Source organism: Lucilia sericata, unplaced genomic scaffold, assembly GCF_015586225.1.
Source record: "Lucilia sericata isolate MDLA Ls3-8-SP2 unplaced genomic scaffold, ASM1558622v1 Contig000437F_arrow, whole genome shotgun sequence".
In the NCBI taxonomy this organism is placed as follows: domain Eukaryota; kingdom Metazoa; phylum Arthropoda; class Insecta; order Diptera; family Calliphoridae; genus Lucilia; species Lucilia sericata.
The window spans coordinates 48,299-68,126 of NW_023994452.1; the positions used below are offsets into that span (position 1 = coordinate 48,299).

General features: G+C 33.3%; 1 protein-coding gene across 1 annotated transcript; it reads left to right on the forward strand.

Moving 5' to 3' along the window:
• The first annotated feature begins 7,118 nt into the window (after nucleotides 1–7,118).
• LOC119604838 lies at nucleotides 7,119–12,502 on the forward strand. The gene is made up of 2 exons (XM_037957708.1): nucleotides 7,119–9,494; nucleotides 9,689–12,502. The coding sequence occupies exons 1-2, from the start codon at nucleotides 7,119–7,121 to the stop codon at nucleotides 12,500–12,502; spliced, it is 5,190 nt and encodes a 1,729-aa protein (XP_037813636.1).
• Nucleotides 12,503–19,828: the final 7,326 nt, after the last annotated feature.

Consider the following 19,828-nt stretch of genomic DNA (forward strand, 5'->3'; position numbering starts at 1 on the left):
TGTCGCCCAAAGTTGAAGTTTTGATAAAAAATAGGTCATATTCGGAAGGACGCAGTGGCAACATTTTCAAAAAATAGGACAAGTTTTTTACGCCAAAGCATTCTGCGTAAAGATACCTTTTAGAAAACTATAAAATTGTTATATGAGTTAAGACACATTTTTGGCAAAAAAACGCCAAAAATCTAAAATTTTTTGAATTTTTAAATTAAAAAACGTATATTTTTGGATCTGTAAACGATATTGATCTGAAATTTTTTGTATATTATTGGAAATTTTGTTGTCTAACTAACAAGAAAAAATTGAGTCCATTTGGTCCAAAATTACGCCCGGTATTCAAAAAAAGGCGGACCAAGGTATGGTAAATTTTGTATCACTAAATTTTTAAATGCCTATAACTCGGATATTATAAGAGATAAGTAGTATGTCCAAGCATGTTTTTTCAAGATCTCGTCGAGCGCTCTCACAAAATATAAAATCTTTGTATTTGGGTGAAAAACAAAAAAATGGCACGAGTTTAAAAATTTTACATGTCGTAGGTACCCTACTTTGAGCCGCCACAGCGCCGTCCCTGGGGCATCTGCAGGGTTCATCTTCAAAACTTAAACTCGAATACTCCTTGGCTACGCTCACGCCAAATTTTATCCCGATCGGATCAGCCGTTTAGAAATGCCAGATTTATTTCCAAAAAATTTCCATTCTGCCCCACTGTGGAATCTAGCATCAAGCAGTTATCTAAGATTATTTCGGAAGATATTGTATCGCAGCTTAATGAAATAAAAGCCGAAGTGGCTTGTAGTATGGAGAAATCTAAAGCTACTGAACAATTTGTTACTTCAAAATTTCAACACCTTCAAATGGAGAATAATAGCCTACGAAAACAACTTAATAGAAATGACATCCTCATTTATGGACTCGGTCAAAATTTGTCGGTGGATGAATTATATAACGCTGTGTTTTCTATTGGCAAACTTTTAAATGTAGAGATTGGTCATAATGACGTAAATTTATGCGCGTATATACACCAGAAAAAAGCATCTTAGTAAAAATAAATAGTGTTTACAAGAGAGACCTCTTGATGAAGCAGTACTTTGCTTATGGTGAAATAAAACGTAGCCAGTTATGTGAAACTGATATACATTCAAGAATATACTTGAACGATAATCTTACTCCTCTCGCCTCTAAGCTAAATTACCTTTGCCGTAAATTACTCAAGGAGGGTAAAATAAATAAGTTTAGATTCTTCAATAAAGATTTACCAGAAGCTAAAATATACTTTCCGAATGGGGATTCTAAATTGTTAAGTTTTGAAAAGCTAAATTTGATGTTTAAATCCAATGATGCATCTGTAATTTCTGGGGAAAACCATGATACACTATCCAATAAGTCTGATACTCAGACTGTTGTTGTTGACAAGAATACTGGTGAGATGACTGTAGCTGGCGAGCCGTCTGTTGTTGAAGAATAAGCATTGTCTTATCATAATTAAAAATATTCTCTATATACATTTATTCTTATCTTTTTTAATTATTTTTGATCTTTTTAATTTTAATTTTTTTTTTTGTTTCTTTTGATTGCCCATTTAAATTTTTGTTTCTTTTTCTTTTTGTTATTTAAATATTTCTTATTCGCCGAATAATTTATCTTATTTCCTCTATTATTTTTTATTTATTTTTATTATTATAAATTTTGTAATTTTTTATTTTTTCTTAGGCATTATTTTTATACCCTCCACCACCATCAGTGGTGATAGAGGGTATATATAACTTTGTCATTCCGTGTGTAACACCAAGAAATATTCATCTGAGACCCAACAAAGTATATATATTCTGGGTCATTATCAAATTCTGAGTCGATTTAGCTATGTCCGTCTGTCCGTCTGTCTGTGTAAAACACGCTCACGATAAAACGAAGCAATAGAGTTTAACCAAATTCACCCAAAATGTTCTTCATTTTCCTAAGTTGTTTGGTATTGAAAATGGGCTAAATCGGTTCACACCGGGAAAAGTTATGAATCAAAATTTAAAACAACCTCGGAAAAAAATAAGCATTTTTTACACATTCTGATGTAATTTTCTCGAAAACTATGCAAGATAATTCCATGAAAATCACCACACATTCGTTTCTACACAAGTTCTTGATCCCTGCTGAAAATTACTAGAATCGGTCCACAATTTCATGTACCTCCCATACAAAAGTACATATTCCCGAAAAATGGGTTTTTTGTAAATAACTTCCGCCACAATGTTGATATCTTCACAAAATTTTGCACATTAAAGTCTTATGTCAATAGAATTCATACGGAGAAAACATTTTTTGCATGGGTCCATAATTGGACATAGTTCCCATACAAGGTCCCCTCCCGAAAATCACTTAAACGCGCATAACTCATCACCAAATCAAGATATCCATATAAAATTTGGTATAAGTATTGTCCATATGCATAGAAATATTACTGTGAAATTGTTTTTGGATCGGTCCATAATTGGTCATAGCTCCCATACAAGGTCCCCTCCCGAAAATCACTTAAACGCGCATAGCTCATTACTAAATTAAGATATCTATATAAAATTTGGTACGAGCATTGCCCATATGCATAGAAATATAACTGTGAAAATTTGTTCCGATCGGTCCATAATTGGCCATAGCTCCCATACAAGGTCCCCTCCCGAAAATCACTTAAACGCGCATAACTCATTACTAAATTAAGATGTCCATATAAAATTTGGTACGAGCATTGCCCATATGCATAGAAATATAACTGTGAAAATTCTTTCCGATCGGTCCATAATTGGTCATAGCTCCCATACAAGGTCCCCTCCCAAAAATCACTTAAACACGTATAACTCATTACCAAATTAAGATAACCATACAAAATTTGGTATAAGTATTGTCCATATGCATAGAAATATTACTGTGAAAGTTTTTTCCGATCGGTCCATAATTGGTCATAGCTCCCATACAAGGTCCCCTCCCGAAAATCACTTAAACGCGCATAACTCATCACCAAATCAAGATATCCATATAAAATTTGGTATAAGTATTGTCCATATGCATAGAAATATTACTGTGAAATTGTTTTTGGATCGGTCCATAATTGGTCATAGCTCCCATACAAGGTCCCCTCCCGAAAATCACTTAAACGCGCATAGCTCATTACTAAATTAAGATATCTATATAAAATTTGGTACGAGCATTGCCCATATGCATAGAAATATAACTGTGAAAATTTTTTCCGATCGGTCCATAATTGGCCATAGCTCCCATACAAGGTCCCCTCCCGAAAATCACTTAAACGCGCATAACTCACTACTAAATTAAGATGTCCATATAAAATTTGGTACGAGCATTGCCCATATGCATAGAAATATAACTGTGAAAATTCTTTCCGATCGGTCCATAATTGGTCATAGCTCCCATACAAGGTCCCCTCCCAAAAATCACTTAAACACGTATAACTCATTACCAAATTAAGATAACCATACAAAATTTGGTATAAGTATTGTCCATATGCATAGAAATATTACTGTGAAAGTTTTTTCCGATCGGTCCATAATTGGTCATAGCTCCCATACAAGGTCCCCTCCAGAAAATCACTTAAACGCACATTATTCATTACCAAATTAAGCTATCCATATAAAATTTGGTATAAGTATTGACCATATGCACAGAAATATTACTGTGAAAGTTTTTTCCGATCGGTCCATAATTGGTCATAGCTCCCATACAAGGTCCCCTCCCGAAAATCACTTAAACGCACATTACTCATTACCAAATTAAGATATCCATATAAAATTTGGTATGTGTATTTACCATATGCACAGAAATATTACTGTGAAAGTTTTTTCCGATCGGTCCATAATTGGTCATAGCTCCCATACAAGGTCCCCTCCCGAAAATCACTTAAACGCGCATAACTCATTACTAAATTAAGATATCCATATTAAATTAAGATATCAATATAAAATTGCCCATATGCATAGAAATATTACTGTGAAAATTGTTTCCGATCGGTCCATAATTGGTCATAGCTCCCATACAAGGTCCCTTCCCAAAAATCACTTGAACACGCATAACTCATTACCAAATTAAGATAACCATATAAAATTTGGTACAAGTATTGCTCATATGAATAGAAATATTACTGTGAACATTTTTTACGATCGGTCCAAAATTGGTCATAGCTCCCATACAAGGTCCCCTCCCGAAAATCATTTAAACGCACATTACTCATTACAAAATAAAGAAATCCATATAAAATTTGGTACAAGTATTGTTCATATACACAAATATATTACTGTGAATTTTTTTTCCGATCCGTTCATAATTGGTCATAGCTCCCATACAAGGTCCCCTCCCAAAAATCACTCAAACGCGCATAACTCATTACTAAATTAAGATATTGCTTATATACACGGAAATATTACTGAGAAATATGCACAGAAATATTACTATAAAAGGGTTTTACGATCAGTCCATATCTGGTCATAGCTCCCATACAAGGTCCTTTCCCGAAAATCACTTAAAAGCACATAACTTTATATACATAATTGGTCATAGCTCCCATACAAGGTCCTTTTACAAAAATCTCTTAAACGCACATTACTCATTACCAAATAAAGCTATTGATACAAAATTTGGCACAAATATTAGTTTTGTATACAAAAATTCTATTTCAAGATTTTTTCACGATCGGTTCATAACATGGGTGCGGTCGGTCCCATACAAGGTTCCATTCACAAAATCACTTAAACACACATTACTTATTACTTAATTACGATATAGATACAAAATTTTACTGAAATATAGCTTTTATGTACAGAAATTTTACTTAAAGAATTTTTTACGATCGGTCTATATTTGGTCATATCTCCCATACTAGGTCCTTCCCCTAAAAGCGCTTTAACCGTATTTAACTAGTTGCATTATCTATTTGTGTAGAACAATCCTTAATTTTTTTCACACACATGCATACATGCAAATTACTAAATATTACTAAGCCCTATAAAAATATAAAGAAAATGGCGTTTGTAATGTTCAATAAATCTTGGAATTGTAATAGATTTAAGCTGTAAATCATGGGATTTTTCTATTTAAGACATTAGAAAAGTTATTTCTACAAATATTTGATGCATTAGAAAAGTATTAATATAAAAGTAGCTGGTGGAGGGTATTTAAGATTCGGCTCAGCCGAATATAGCACTCTAACTTGTTTATTAATAAATTGTTATTTTATTTTGAATTATTGTTTTCTTTTTGTACATTATAGTTGTTAATAAAAGAAATCCATTTTTGTATACTTTTATATTATTGTCATAAAAAAAAATAAAATAAATAAGATTGGTTTATAATTTTTTATTTTATTGAAACAGAATATGTATTCTGTTGAGGCCCGCGACAGCGCCTCCGAGACAGCAGATGAAGACTGCCTTGACTTGGACATAGAGCCCCTACTTTAAATGTGCCCCTTCTGCTCGCTACGCTTCTGAATGGTGCTTAAGGAGATTGACAGGTGTCAAAAACTGACGTCCTGTCAATCAGCTTAAGCGCCATTGCAGTTTTTTCTTTAATAAAAAAAACCTCAGCAGCGTCAGCAGCAAACAAACCCTAAAACCCAAACCTGAAAATAAAGGAAGTTATAACGTTTAACCAAACCTGTGTTCTTACTCACCTTGAACCACAAGTAAGTGCAACCTGCATTTTATTTCCAAAGTTAATTATTTGTAAATAATTAACTTTGGTTTTGTGTTGTTTCAACTACGTTGAAACAGCTCCAACAACAAATTTCCCTACTAGAGACAGAAATTTGTTTATGGTCCTTAAAAGCCTTTGTATTGAACTGGTGACCAAACAGTAGTTTAATTATCTGAAATTATTTTTTTTTCCTTTTCGTTTTTGAGCTTTAAATATTCTCACATTTTTTTGTTTTGTTTCTTGGCACATTAAAATAATCAAAAATAAAAACACATACATATGTACGTACATCCATTGTTGTTTTAAAGTGGGAAATAACCAACAATCAAGTGCGGTTGATTTTAGAATTGTTTAAACCCAGTAAATTTATTATTTATAAAATACTACTACGTGGTAATTCATAAATATTTAACAAAAAAAAAAAAACATACATTATAAAATAGTTCCGCGCATTTACAGTGCCAGCGGTCATTCAAATAAGTAAGGTTCTATAAATCGACTCTAAAACAAAGTCGAAAAATCAACTATCTTGTAAGAAATAAGTCGAAGAATCAATTTCACAAAAAAAAAAAAAAAGTCGACTATTTATTAGACGCAAAAAAGTCGAAAACCTGACTTTTCATAAATAGCAAAAAGTCGAAAAGTCAACTTTTTTTGATTCAACTATAGAACCGTACAAAGAAGTATTTGAACTAAATTATATTGTATTTTCCGCGCAATTTTACAAATTGCCTGCGGATCTTATAGAAATAATAATAGTAAAAGGAAAATTGGTCATACCTTGTGCAATATTTGTTTAATTAATCTATATGCTATTACTAAAACTAGCTGAGGTTTTATATAAGATTTAAAATTTATAACAACCAAGTTATTACGTAAATACATCGCGAATCCATTGCGATTTCATTTTAACAATTAGTTATTTTATTAATATATTTTGATGATAAATTTGTCAAAGTTACTACGTAACGTAAAAGAGTGATAAATTCGGAAAGTTTAATTTCTAAATTACTACTACGTGGTAATTGGACGAAATTTAAGAACAAGTTACTACGTAACAGAGAAAAAATTTTTTTGCTAATCAATGACATTTTCATTTTACAATAACCAAGTTATTACGTAAAATAAGTGTTTCATAGCAAATTCTTTCCGATTTCATTTTAACTGTTAATCAGTTTAATAATAAATTCAAATTAACAAATTTGCAGTTAAGTTACTACGTAACGTAAAAAAGCGCTTAATTTGAAAATTTTAACTTCTAAATTACTACTACGTGGTAATTGGAAATATTTTAAGAATAAGTTACTACGTAACGGGAAAAATATAAAAAGTCTGCTAAACCTTAGCAATTCACTTTTATTGATCAGTTGGTAATAATTGAGCATATTTACTAATAAACCATCGGTCAAATTAAAGTTCAACATATAATGGGTAGTCAAGCTCACTCAAAATTTGTCATAGAGACAGATAATTTATTTGATGAATGCGAAAGTTTCTCAAAATTGCATGCAGAAGATTTAACAGAATCTTTGGTAGAGGCAAAATTAGAATCTTTAGAGGAAGACTGGAAGACGATTCGAACATCCTATGAGGCGATATATAGTGCGGCAGATTCCTTAATATCGCCCGAATTTAAAGAGTTATCACGAACTAGGTTTCGAGAATGTAGAGAGAAATATCAGTTGACAAAAGCGAGTATGAATGACCTCTTAAAAGCTGCAAAGAGCCCACCTACAGTACAAACTGACCCATATCATTCTTCTACATTAGGTGGCTCATCATTTTATCCAATGAATACTACATTCGACTTATCAGAAGTAGGGTTACGTGTTCCTGCTTGTGATATTAAGGTCTTTAATGGTAGTTATGAAGAGTGGCCAGCATTTAGGGATATGTTTTCGGTTCTCTATCATACAAATCCAAGAGTATCGCAGGTTGAAAAGTTTTTCCACTTGCTAAACAAAACTTCGGGAGATGCATTGGCAATTGTTCGAAAATTCAGTTTGTCGGAACAGAACTACATGCCAGCTTGGAACGCTTTAAAGTCGAGATATGAGAACAAAAAATTTTTAGTAGAAATTCAGATGAAAACTCTATTTAATTTAGAGCCAGCCAAATCAGAGAATAGTGTCGATATTAACAGGATAAGAACAACTATATGTGATTGTTTATCAATGTTAATAGGACATGGTATACGAGTGGACCAATGGGATCCAATTTTGGTATATTTGTGCAGTACAAAATTATCTATTCAAACCATTACTGCTTGGGAAGAGTCTTTAGAATCCGATTCTGATTTGCCATCCTGGCATCAAATGGATACTTTTTTAAAAAGTAGACACCGAGTATTGGAAAGAATAGAAATGGCACGTGACCAAATGTCGGCAAACGAATCAAGTCACAAAGGTGATCAAAAGCCTGGAACTAGTAAAAATATCAAAAAGAGAACAGACACAAATAGTCAGAACTTATGTGTATTTTGCAACGAAAATCATTATCTAAGAAATTGTAGAAAATTCTCTGATTTAACTGTTAAGCAGCGAGTTGATTTTGTAGAACAGAATAAAATATGTACCAATTGTCTTTCGCCTACTCATTTAAATCAGGATTGCAGAAGTATATTTCGTTGTACACAATGTAAAAATAAGCATCATAGTTTATTACATGTGAACCATAACATAAATAATGAACTGGTTTCAAGGGCTAATAGGCCAGTAAATTCATTTCATACTGAATATACACATCCTGTGAAGAGTATGGAAACGGAAAATAATGGCCCGGAAAAGCAGTGTCCCTCTTGTAGTAAACATGATCAGATAAATGTCCAAACTCATCTATCGGTAAACGATGATAATATTCTATTACCAACAGCCTTAGTACAAATCAATCACTTGGGTGATAAGTTCAGTATTAGAGCTCTGATAGATTCAGCTTCCAAAAGATCGTTTCTAACTGAAAGAATACGAAATAGATTAAATTTAAAAACAGAACCTGCAGATTTTGAAATATGTGGATTAGGAGGTACTGTAGTATCTAATTCAAAGAAAATTTGTAATGTAACACTTTGCGCAGAGAAACATAATTTTATACTTGATACTCAAGCTATAATCGTTTCAAACTTAACAAGTTTGATGCCGTCAACAACAATTTCCAATCCTAATCTTGACGAGATCAGTGAATTGGAATTGGCGGATCCGAAATTTTATGTTTCTTCGCAGGTAGACATGTTATTAGGAAGTGATATATTACCATATATTTTACTCGAGGGGACTCGTCAACATGTTTTAGGAAATATGGTAGCACAAAATTCAGTATACGGATGGTTTGTATATGGCCCTTTCAAAATAAACTCCCTTTCACTCGTTACAGTTGATATAAATGAAAAAACTAGGGAATCCAATGAAATTTGTGTTCAGCTTAGGAAGTTTTGGGAAACTGAAGAGATATTTAACAGTAGTGTCTTATCAGAAGAAGATAAATTTTGTGAAAAACTATTTGCAAAAACCACTTTTCGACGAAAAGATGGAAGATATGTGGTAAAGTTACCATTCAGATCAGAGTTTCCAGAAATAATAAATCTATCTTCATCTCGCTACCAAGCAAAGAAACAATATCTTCACATGGAAGCCAATTTAGCTAAAAAATCAAATCTTCTGGACATTTATAATAATATATTGAAGGAATATATAGATTTAGGTCATATGAAAAAATGCAATTCAACTGAAATAGAAGAACATGGAAAATACTATTCATATTATTTGCCACATCATGCTGTGTTTAGACCTGAAAGTGCTTCAACAAAGGTTCGCGTGGTGTTTAATGGTTCACGAAAAACACAAAGTTCATATTCGTTGAATGATATCTTATATAGTGGACCAACCCTTCAGTCAGATTTAATGACTATAATTTTAAACTGGCGAAAATATGAATATGTATTCAATGGCGATATTGAAAAAATGTATCGTCAAATAATGATTAATGAATAAGACCATATCAGAGGATATTGTTCCGCAATGTCACTACAGGTAACATAGAAGATTATGAATTAACTACGGTAACTTTCGGCATAAATTGTGCTCCTTACTTAGCTATTCGAACACTTCTACAATTGGCTGACGAATCTGAAACACTTAATCCATTAGCGTCATTAATATTAAGAAATGAGACTTATGTGGATGATGTGCTATCAGGAGGACATACATTGGAATCAGCAATAGAATCTCAGAAACAGTTGTGCACCGCACTAAATTCTGCAGGATTTCCATTGAGAAAAATAACAGCCAATCACCATAGACTATTAGAACATATTCCAAAGGAAAATCTTTTAAATGACGATTTATTGAAATTTAATGATTCAAGCTCAACGAAGACTCTTGGTATTTGTTGGAACGCTATGAGTGATACTTTCAATTACAAAGTCGAATCTATTTCTCTAGGAAGTACAGTAACAAAAAGGCAAATATTATCTTGCATTGCAAAACTTTTTGATCCGGCAGGATGGCTAACGCCTATAATTATTGAAGCTAAAATGCTTCTTCAGAACTTATGGCAAGATGGTGTAGAGTGGGATGAGAATGTCAATTCACATATATTTCAAAAGTGGAAATTGTTCATTGACAATTTTCATCATATCGATAGAATTCAAATTCCTCGTTGGGTGAATTTTCAACCTGAAAATTATATCCAGTTGCATGGGTTTTGCGATGCCTCAGAAAGGGCATACTGTGCCGCAGTATACCTTAGATCGGAGAATCCAAACCGAAGAAGCACACATTTGCTAGTGGCTAAAAGCAAGGTAGCTCCGCTAAAAAAACTTAGTCTTCCGCGCTTGGAATTGTGTGGCGCCTTACTTCTTTCCAAATTAGTAAGGCAATTGTTATGTGATAATTTGTTCCCAAACACATCTGTTTATTTATGGACAGACTCCACCATTGTTCTTGCTTGGCTTCAAAAACATCCATCTACGTGGAAAACTTTTGTAGCCAATAGAATCTCCAAAATTATTGAAAATGTCGTTGATGCCACGTGGAGACACGTACCTACATCTGAAAATCCAGCCGATCTTGGAACACGAGGATGCAAGCCTCAAGATCTAGTTAATAATCCATTGTGGTGGCATGGACCTCTTTGGCTTCTTAGCTCTCAAGATCACTGGCCAATGTTCTCTCAACCACTCCAAGACGCGCCAAACCAAAGAAAAATATGTCTAATTGCTTGTTCCACAGATCCAGCTCCATCTTCGTCTTTTAAGAATAAAGAGACTGTACTAAAACAACCTTCGAGATCTCAGGTACCGTCAGCAATAGCAGAAAGTGGAGAGGAACTTTCTATTATTAATAGTTTCTCAAGATATCACCGAGCACTTCGCGTTATAGCCTATGTCTATCGTTTCTACAATTTAGCCTCAAAAAAGGTTACAACTTTTCCAGAAACTATAACTCAGAACGAACTCAACAATTCTAAAGTTGTTCTAATACGACTGACGCAAAGGACATATTATTTCTATGAATATAACGACTTGTCCAACTCCAGAGCTATTTCTAAGAAAAGCTCGTTAATAACGCTGAACCCATTTCTAGATTCTAACGGCCTTCTACGAGTTAACGGTCGCTTAGTTAATTCATCTATGAGCTATGACGAAAGGTTTCCCATAATCATTCCATACAAATCGAACTTATGTGAAATGATTTTGAAATTTATTCACCAAAATCTGATGCATGCTGACGTTTCTTTAATGCTTAGTATGGTTAGATACCAATTTTATATTCCAGCTCTAAAGAGAGCCGTTAAAAAATGTATAAATAAGTGCTTAACTTGTGTTCGCTATAAGCAAAGGGTACTATCGCAAATAATGGCAGCTTTGCCAGCTGAGAGAACTACGTTCTCCTTACCGTTTACCTTTACAGGTGTAGACTTTGCTGGACCTTTTCAGATAAAAGCTGGGCATTTGCGAAATTCACCCTATATGAAGGGATACGCCTGCATATTCGTTTGCTTTGCTACACGAGCTATACACCTAGAACCATGTTCCAATCTTTCATCTGAGGCTTTTCTGGCTACATTTGATAGGTTTGTTGGAAGACGAGGTTTACCTAAGCGTCTGATGTCAGACAACGGTACTAATTTCGTAGGCGCTAGTAAAACATTGCTTGCTGAATATGCAATGTTTTTAGAACAATCCTATAGGGATATAGTTGAAAAATATGCTATCCACGGCTTCGAGTGGAAATTCATCCCACCAAGTGCCCCACACATGGGAGGCTTATGGGAAGCTGGAGTTAAAAGCTTCAAGCTTCATTTTAGAAAAGTTGTAGGAAACCATAAATTTAATTTTGAAGAATTCTCTACACTTTTAATTAGGATTGAAGGTGTTCTTAATTCTCGTCCGTTGTCTCCAATGACTGAGGATCCTAAGGATTTAGAAGTTTTAACTCCCGGACACTTTCTACGAGGTTCACCACTAATGGCGCCACCAGAAATGCCAAATGATGATCTAAATATGTCACTACTGAATCGATGGGAAAAATTGAAGGCCCTTCATCATCGATTTGCTCAACGATGGAAGACCGAATACTTGCAAGAACTTCATAAGCGCTACAAATGGAGATATCCAAAGAAGGAGTTGATTGTAGGAGATTTCGTCATTATAAAGGATGAACTACTTCCTCCTAGTGATTGGCGGTTAGGTCGCATTGAAACTATATATCTCGGATCTGATAAACGAGTACGAGTGGCTGATATCCGAACGCAATATGGTTTGGTTACTCGGCCGATAGTAAAACTCTGTTGGTTGCCAATCTTGGATAAGTAGCTTATACATAGTATTCAATTTGTCTAATTTTCAGTAATCTCTCATTACTATATCATTGTACTAACTATCCATCTTTCTCTCTTTTTTGTTTGTTTTTTTTTTCTTTGTTCATATTTTTTTTCAGATAAAAATGGAACCCATTCGTCGCTCAGATGTATGCCTAGTATGTTTCCAAAGGCATCATTTGCGGAAATGCAAAATATTTAACGGGTTTTCTATTAGACAACGCCTTTACTCCGTGAAGGTTCATAGATATTGTTTAAATTGCCTTTCCCAGTCGCACCAGGTTAAGGATTGTACCACAGCTTCAGCATGTCGCAGATGTGGCAAAAATCACCACACTCTATTGCACAAAGAAAGTGCTCAGTCGAATGTAGTTAGTTCTCCGCCAAGGCGTTCGGTCCAAGAACGCCTACAGTTACCAATTCGTGATCTTCGGATTCCGAACCGAGTAGCCCCACCTCAACAACGTCGGAGATCACAACATTCCGTTCGTTCAGCATCTCATGGAGAAACCCGTCGAGACACTACCGAAGATTCTGGGGCACTGACTGTAGCCAATGACCGCCGAAGACGCTCGAGGAGAAGGCCTACAATGGTGCAGTTAGCTGACCAAGCAGTTAGCTGACCAAGCAGCCGGCCAAGCTACTACCCATCAGCTGTTGCGACAAATGATCGCTACTATGAATCGGCTTAGTGATTCGATCCTTGCACCCGTGCAAAGGGGGCGGCATGTTGAGGCCCGCGACAGCGCCTCCGAGACAGCAGATGAAGACTGCCTTGACTTGGACATAGAGCCCCTACTTTAAATGTGCCCCTTCTGCTCGCTACGCTTCTGAATGGTGCTTAAGGAGATTGACAGGTGTCAAAAACTGACGTCCTGTCAATCAACTTAAGCGCCATTGCAGTTTTTTCTTTAATAAAAAAAACCTCAGCAGCGTCAGCAGCAAACAAACCCTAAAACCCAAACCTGAAAATAAAGGAAGTTATAACGTTTAACCAAACCTGTGTTCTTACTCACCTTGAACCACAAGTAAGTGCAACCTGCATTTTATTTCCAAAGTTAATTATTTGTAAATAATTAACTTTGGTTTTGTGTTGTTTCAACTACGTTGAAACAGCTCCAACAACAAATTTCCCTACTAGAGACAGAAATTTGTTTATATTCAACTTTGGGTGCAATTTTTATTTTGAAATTAAAGTAAATCGTTTATATACAAGTTTAAGATTCTTATTATCCTAATTTAATAGATAAATATAAACGCTTCACTATTAAATTTTCTCTGTTTATTTATTTTAATTTCACATAGGAATTGAACAACTGTAGATGTTCTAATTAGACCTCTATTTGCCAATTTTGAATTAATTTACTTTTTTATGGACAGTAGTCTTTCATGCTATTATATATTGATACATAATGATACTATTTTATATTTCTTATTATAAATTTAAGCTTTCTTTTAGTATATATTACAAATTAAATTTCTTTGCACAAATATGGAGTGGTTTACTTTTTACTTGTAATGGTTAACAATCTTGGAGATACTATCAACAACGAATTATTAAATAGACTTAATCTGAGACAAACTAATTTAAATGTGGTGCATATCAATGCTCAGAGTATTGTGCCTAGGGCTAATTCCACCAAGTTAGAAGAGATTAGACACATTTTTAAGAATAGTATTTTTGACGTAATAGCTATTTCTGAAACATGGCTGCATCATTACATTTTGGATAGTGCGATAAAAATTGACGGTTATCACATATACAGAAGTGACAGAAGATATATGCGCGGTGGTGGTGTTTGTATGTATATAAAAAATGGGCTTAATACTAGAATGGTCCACACTTTTGATGATGAAGGAAATTGCGAAGGTTTGTTTGTTGAGATTAGAGCTAACAGGTTAGTTAGAATTCTTTTAGGAGTGCTGTATTTACCACATGGAAACTTTCGCGGTTGTGAGGAGGAATTAGCGGATTTGTCGTCAAAATATAATCATATTATTATTACAGGAGATTTTAACATAAATTTATACAACAATGGTGACATGATGAGGACAGAAAGTGCTTCTCTGGGGTTGGGCGTAATACATAATAGTATACCTACACATGTAGACACTCGTTTCCATAGTTATTCATTAATAGATTATTTTTTAGTCTCTTTCCCAAATTTGGTTTGTAAAAACGGTCAGTATTGTTTTCCAGCACTAAATTCTAACCACGCTGCGATTTTTATTTCATATGATATAAAATTGGATAAAGAGGATGATAAAATACGTATTAGGGATTATAGTAGGTTCAATATTGATGATTGCGTTTATGATTTTGACCAAATTGACTTTAGTCCTATCTATAATACATCCGATACTACTTTTCAGATTGACTTTTTCACTCGACAGTTAAAAGGAATTTATGAAAAGCATATTCCGGTGAAGGTAGTGAAAGTAAGACAGAAATGTGATTGGATGCAGAGTAGAGACGTTTGCATTGCGAAAGAAAATAGAAATTTTGCCTACAGGGCTTACTTAGAGTTAAATAGTCATGAAAGATGGGTTACCTTCTGTAAGTACAGAAATAAATTAAAGTCTGTGATAAGGAAAAATAGAGATAGATATTGTCGCAATTTATTTTCATCTGGGGACTCTTCTACAATTTGGAAGGAGTTGAAAAATATAGGTGTTGCCGACAATAACTATAATGGCACATGTAATATCGATGTCGAAGATTGTAACGATTTTTTTATTCTACCTCCTATTACAAACCCACCTTCTATTATGTATTGTCAATATGGAAACAATTCATATAATGATTTTTCTTTTCGAAATATTGATGAGCCTGAGGTGTGGAATGCCTTTATGAGCATAAAATCTAATTGTGCGGGTCCAGATGATCTACCTTTAAAGTTTTTAAAATTAATTTTTGCAAGGATTTGTTCTCACTTGACATATTGTTATAATACCATTCTTACTACCTCTCAATACCCAAAAATTTGTAAAAATGCAAGAGTTGTGCCTAAGGTAAAAAATCCATTGGAATTATCTCATTTTCGTCCAATTAGTGTCGTTAATATTTTTTCTAAAATTCTTGAGATTTTGATCAATAAACAATTAACAGGGTACGTAGAGGAAAATGGATTTATATCAGAAGGACAGTTTGGTTTTAGAAAGGGTTATAACGCTACTAATCTTTTATTGAATATTACTGAGGAGGTGCGTAGTACTGTGGACCGAAAGGAACTAGCCTCCATTATTAGCCTAGACTTCAGTAGAGCGTTTGAGTCTATTTCTCACGAGGTTCTACTCAATAAATTATTTTCCATTTATCGATTTTCCACCTCTGCATGTCGGTTGATTGACACGTTTGTTAGGGGCAGGTCTCAATATGTCCAAATCAAGGAATCATTTTCATCGACCAAAAATTTATTTCGAGGTGTCCCTCAGGGATCAATATTGGGCCCTCTATTATTTTTATTGTACATAAACGATATTTTGAATAATTTGTTACCTTTAAAAGGATTTTTATATGCGGATGACCTACAATTAGTGGCTGTTTCTAATTCAATTTATCAACTAAACCAGAACATTAATGCTTGCATGCAAACTATTGATTCTTGGTGCGTTGATAATTTTATAATTTTAAACGTCTCCAAATCGAAAGCAATGTTTTTTGGAGTTAAAGATGCGATTACGCCTATAATTTCAGTTAATGGAGCTTTAATAAACATAGTTTCATGTATTAAAGTTTTAGGAATATATGTGGATGATGCTCTTCTGTTTTCCCAACATATTAATTTTGTAATTTCAAGGACTCTTTTTGTATTAAGAAGAATTTATAATACGTGTTATAACTTACCGGAGAGAATTAGAAAACAAATCGGTCATTTACTTCTTATGCCATTTTTGTTGTACGGACTAGAGGTATTTTCTGGAACAAGTGCATCGAATTTATTAAGACTTAGAAAAATGTGCTTTAATAGAATCATTCGGTATATCTACCATCTGCGTCCTAGAGATCATGTTACGGAATATGTTTTTGATTTTTTAGGGTGCGCTTTTGAGGATTTCATTAATGTTAGATTGCTTACTATTTTTTATAAATCATATAAACTCAATACACCATTATATTTGATCTCTAGATTCAATTTTTCAAATTCTTCGCGCACTTGTTCTCTAATTTGCCCCAGGTTATTTATATAAACCTTATATAAACCTCTTGTTTTTTTGTAGCTCCATGTTTGTGCTTAGATATAAATAATTTGTATTAATTTTATACTTTTATTATTAAGATTCATTAATAAACTTTTGTGTTAAATTATGTTTTAAATATGTAATCACCTTTTGGCCTACATTGGCTTTTTGATTACAATTAATAAATGAAATGAAATGAAATGAAATGAAATGAAAAGTTATTTGCAACCATATCGGGGCCTTAAATTACCGCATTTTTAAACCTGTACCAATAAATATACCGATCTATCCAATTTTTGTAAAAATTCATTATGCCACAAATTATACACAAAAACAAAGTGCAACTGTAATGCATTAAAATGATGCATAAATGACTGTCATAGCATGAAAACTGTCAAAGTTATTCACAACCATATCGGAACCTCAAATTACCGCGTTTTTAAACCTGGGAAAATAATTGTACCGATTTATCCAATTGGCCGTTTTCTAAAAATACATTATGGAATAAATTATATACCAAAGCAAATGGCAACTATAATGCAATAAAAAGATATATAAACGACTGTTATAACATGAAAACTATAAAAGTTATTTGCAACCATATCGGAGCCTTGAATTACCGCATTTTTAAACCTGTACCAATAAATATACCGATCTATCCAACTTTTGTAAAAATTCATTATGCCACAAATTATACACCAAAATAAAGTCAAACTGTAATGCTTTAAAATGATGCATAAACTATTGCCCTAGCATGAAAACTGTCAAAGTTATTTGCAACCATATCGGAACCTCAAATTACCGCGTTTTTAAACATAGAACAATAATTCTACCGATCCATCAAATTGACCATTTTTTAGATGAACACATTATGCCACAAATGATATACCAAATTAAAGTGCAATCATAATGCTCTAAACTGATGCATAAATGTAATCACCTTTTGGCCTACATTTGCTTTTTGATTACAATTAATAAATGAAATGAAATGAAAAGTTATTTGCAACCATATCGGGGCCTTAAATTACCGCATTTTTAAACCTGTACCAATAAATATACCGATCTATCCAATTTTTGTAAAAATTAATTATGCCACAAATTATACACAAAAACAAAGTGCAACTGTAATGCTTTAAACTGATGCATAAATGACTGTCATAGCATGAAAACTGTCAAAGTTATTCACAACCATATCGGAACCTCAAATTACCGCGTTTTTAAACCTGGGAAAATAATTCTACCGATTTATCCAATTGGCCGTTTTCTAAAAATACATTATGCAATAAATTATATACCAAAACAAATGGCAATTTTAATGCAATAAAAAGATATATAAACGACTGTTATAACATGAAAACTATAAAAATTATTTGCAACCATATCGGAGCCTTGTATAAACGACTGTCCTAGCACGAAAACTGCCAAAGTTAATTGCAGCCATATCGAAACCTCAGATTACCGCGTTTATTAAACATAGAACAATAATTCTACCGATCTATAAAATTCACCAATTAGTAAAAACACACATTATGCTACAAATTATATACCATATTAAAGTGCAATCATAATGCTTTAAAATGAAGCATAAATGACTGTCATAGCATGAAAACTATCAATGTTATTTGCAACCATATCGGAACCTCAAATTACCGCCTTTTTAAAGCTGTGAAAATAATTCTACCGATCTATCCAATTGGCAATTTTCTAAAAATATATTATGCAATAAATTATATACCAAAACAAATGGCAACTATAATGCAATAAAAAGATATATAAACGACTATTATAACATGAAAACTATAAAAGTTATTTGCAACCATATCGGAGCCTTGAATTACCGCATTTTTAAACCTGTACCAATAAATATACCGATCTATCCAACTTTTGTAAAAATTCATTATGCCACAAATTATACACCAAAATAAAGTGCAACTGTAATGCTTTAAAATGATGCATAAACTATTGCCCTAGCATGAAAACTGTCAAAGTTATTTGCAACCATATCGGAACCTCAAATTACCGCGTTTTTAAACATAGAACAATAATTCTACCGATCCATCAAATTGACCATTTTTTAGACGAACACATTGTGCAACAAATGATATACCAAATTAAAGTGCAATCATAATGCTTTAAAATGATGCATAAATGACTGTCATAGCATGAAAACTGTCATAGTTATTCACAACCATATCGGAACCTCAAATTACCGCCTTTTTAAACCTGGGAAAATAATTCTACCGATCTATCCAATTGGCCATTTGCTAAAAATACATTATGCAATAAATTATATACCAAAACAAATGGCAATTTAAATGCTTTAAAATGGTGCATAAACGACTGTCCTAGCACGAAAACTGCCAAAGTTAATTGCAACCATATCGGAAGCTCAGATTACTGCGTTTATTAAACGTAGAACAATAATTCTACCGATCTATCAAATTGACCAATTTGTAAAAATACACATTATGCTACAAATGATATACCATATTAAAGTGCAATCATAATGCTTTAAAATGATGCATAAATGACTGTCATAGCGTGAAAAATTGTCAATGTTATTTGCAGCCATATCGGAACCTCAAACTACCGCGTTTTTAAAGCTGTGAAAATAATTCTACCGATCTATCCAATTGGCCATTTTCCAAAAATATATTATGGAATAAATTATATACCAAAGCAAATGGCAACTATAATGCAATAAAAAGATATATAAACGACTGTTATAACATGAAAACTATAAAAGTTATTTGCAACCATATCGGAGCCTTAAATTACCGCATTTTTGAACCTGTACCAATAAATATACCGATCTATCCAATTTTTGTAAAAATTCATTATGCCACAAATTATACACCAAAATAAAGTGCAACTGTAATGCTTTAAAATGATGCGTAAACTAATGCCCTAGCATGAAAACTGTCAAAGTTATTTGCAACCATATCGGAACCTCAAATTACCTCGTTTCTAAACATGGAACAATAATTCTACCGATCCATCAAATTGACCATTTTTTAGACGAACACATTATGCCACAAATGATATACCAAATTAAAGTGCAATCATAATGCTCTAAACTGATGCATAATTGACTGCCATAGCATGAAAGCTGTCAAAGTTATTCACAACCATATCGGAA

Bases quoted from the DNA above. Each gene is read 5' to 3' on its own strand.
- LOC119604838 (XM_037957708.1), top strand. From the start codon at position 7,119: ATGGGTAGTCAAGCTCACTCAAAATTTGTCATAGAGACAGATAATTTA. The intron at 9,495-9,688 runs GTTCGCGTGGTG...AGACCATATCAG, and splicing joins CTGAAAGTGCTTCAACAAAG to AGGATATTGTTCCGCAATGT.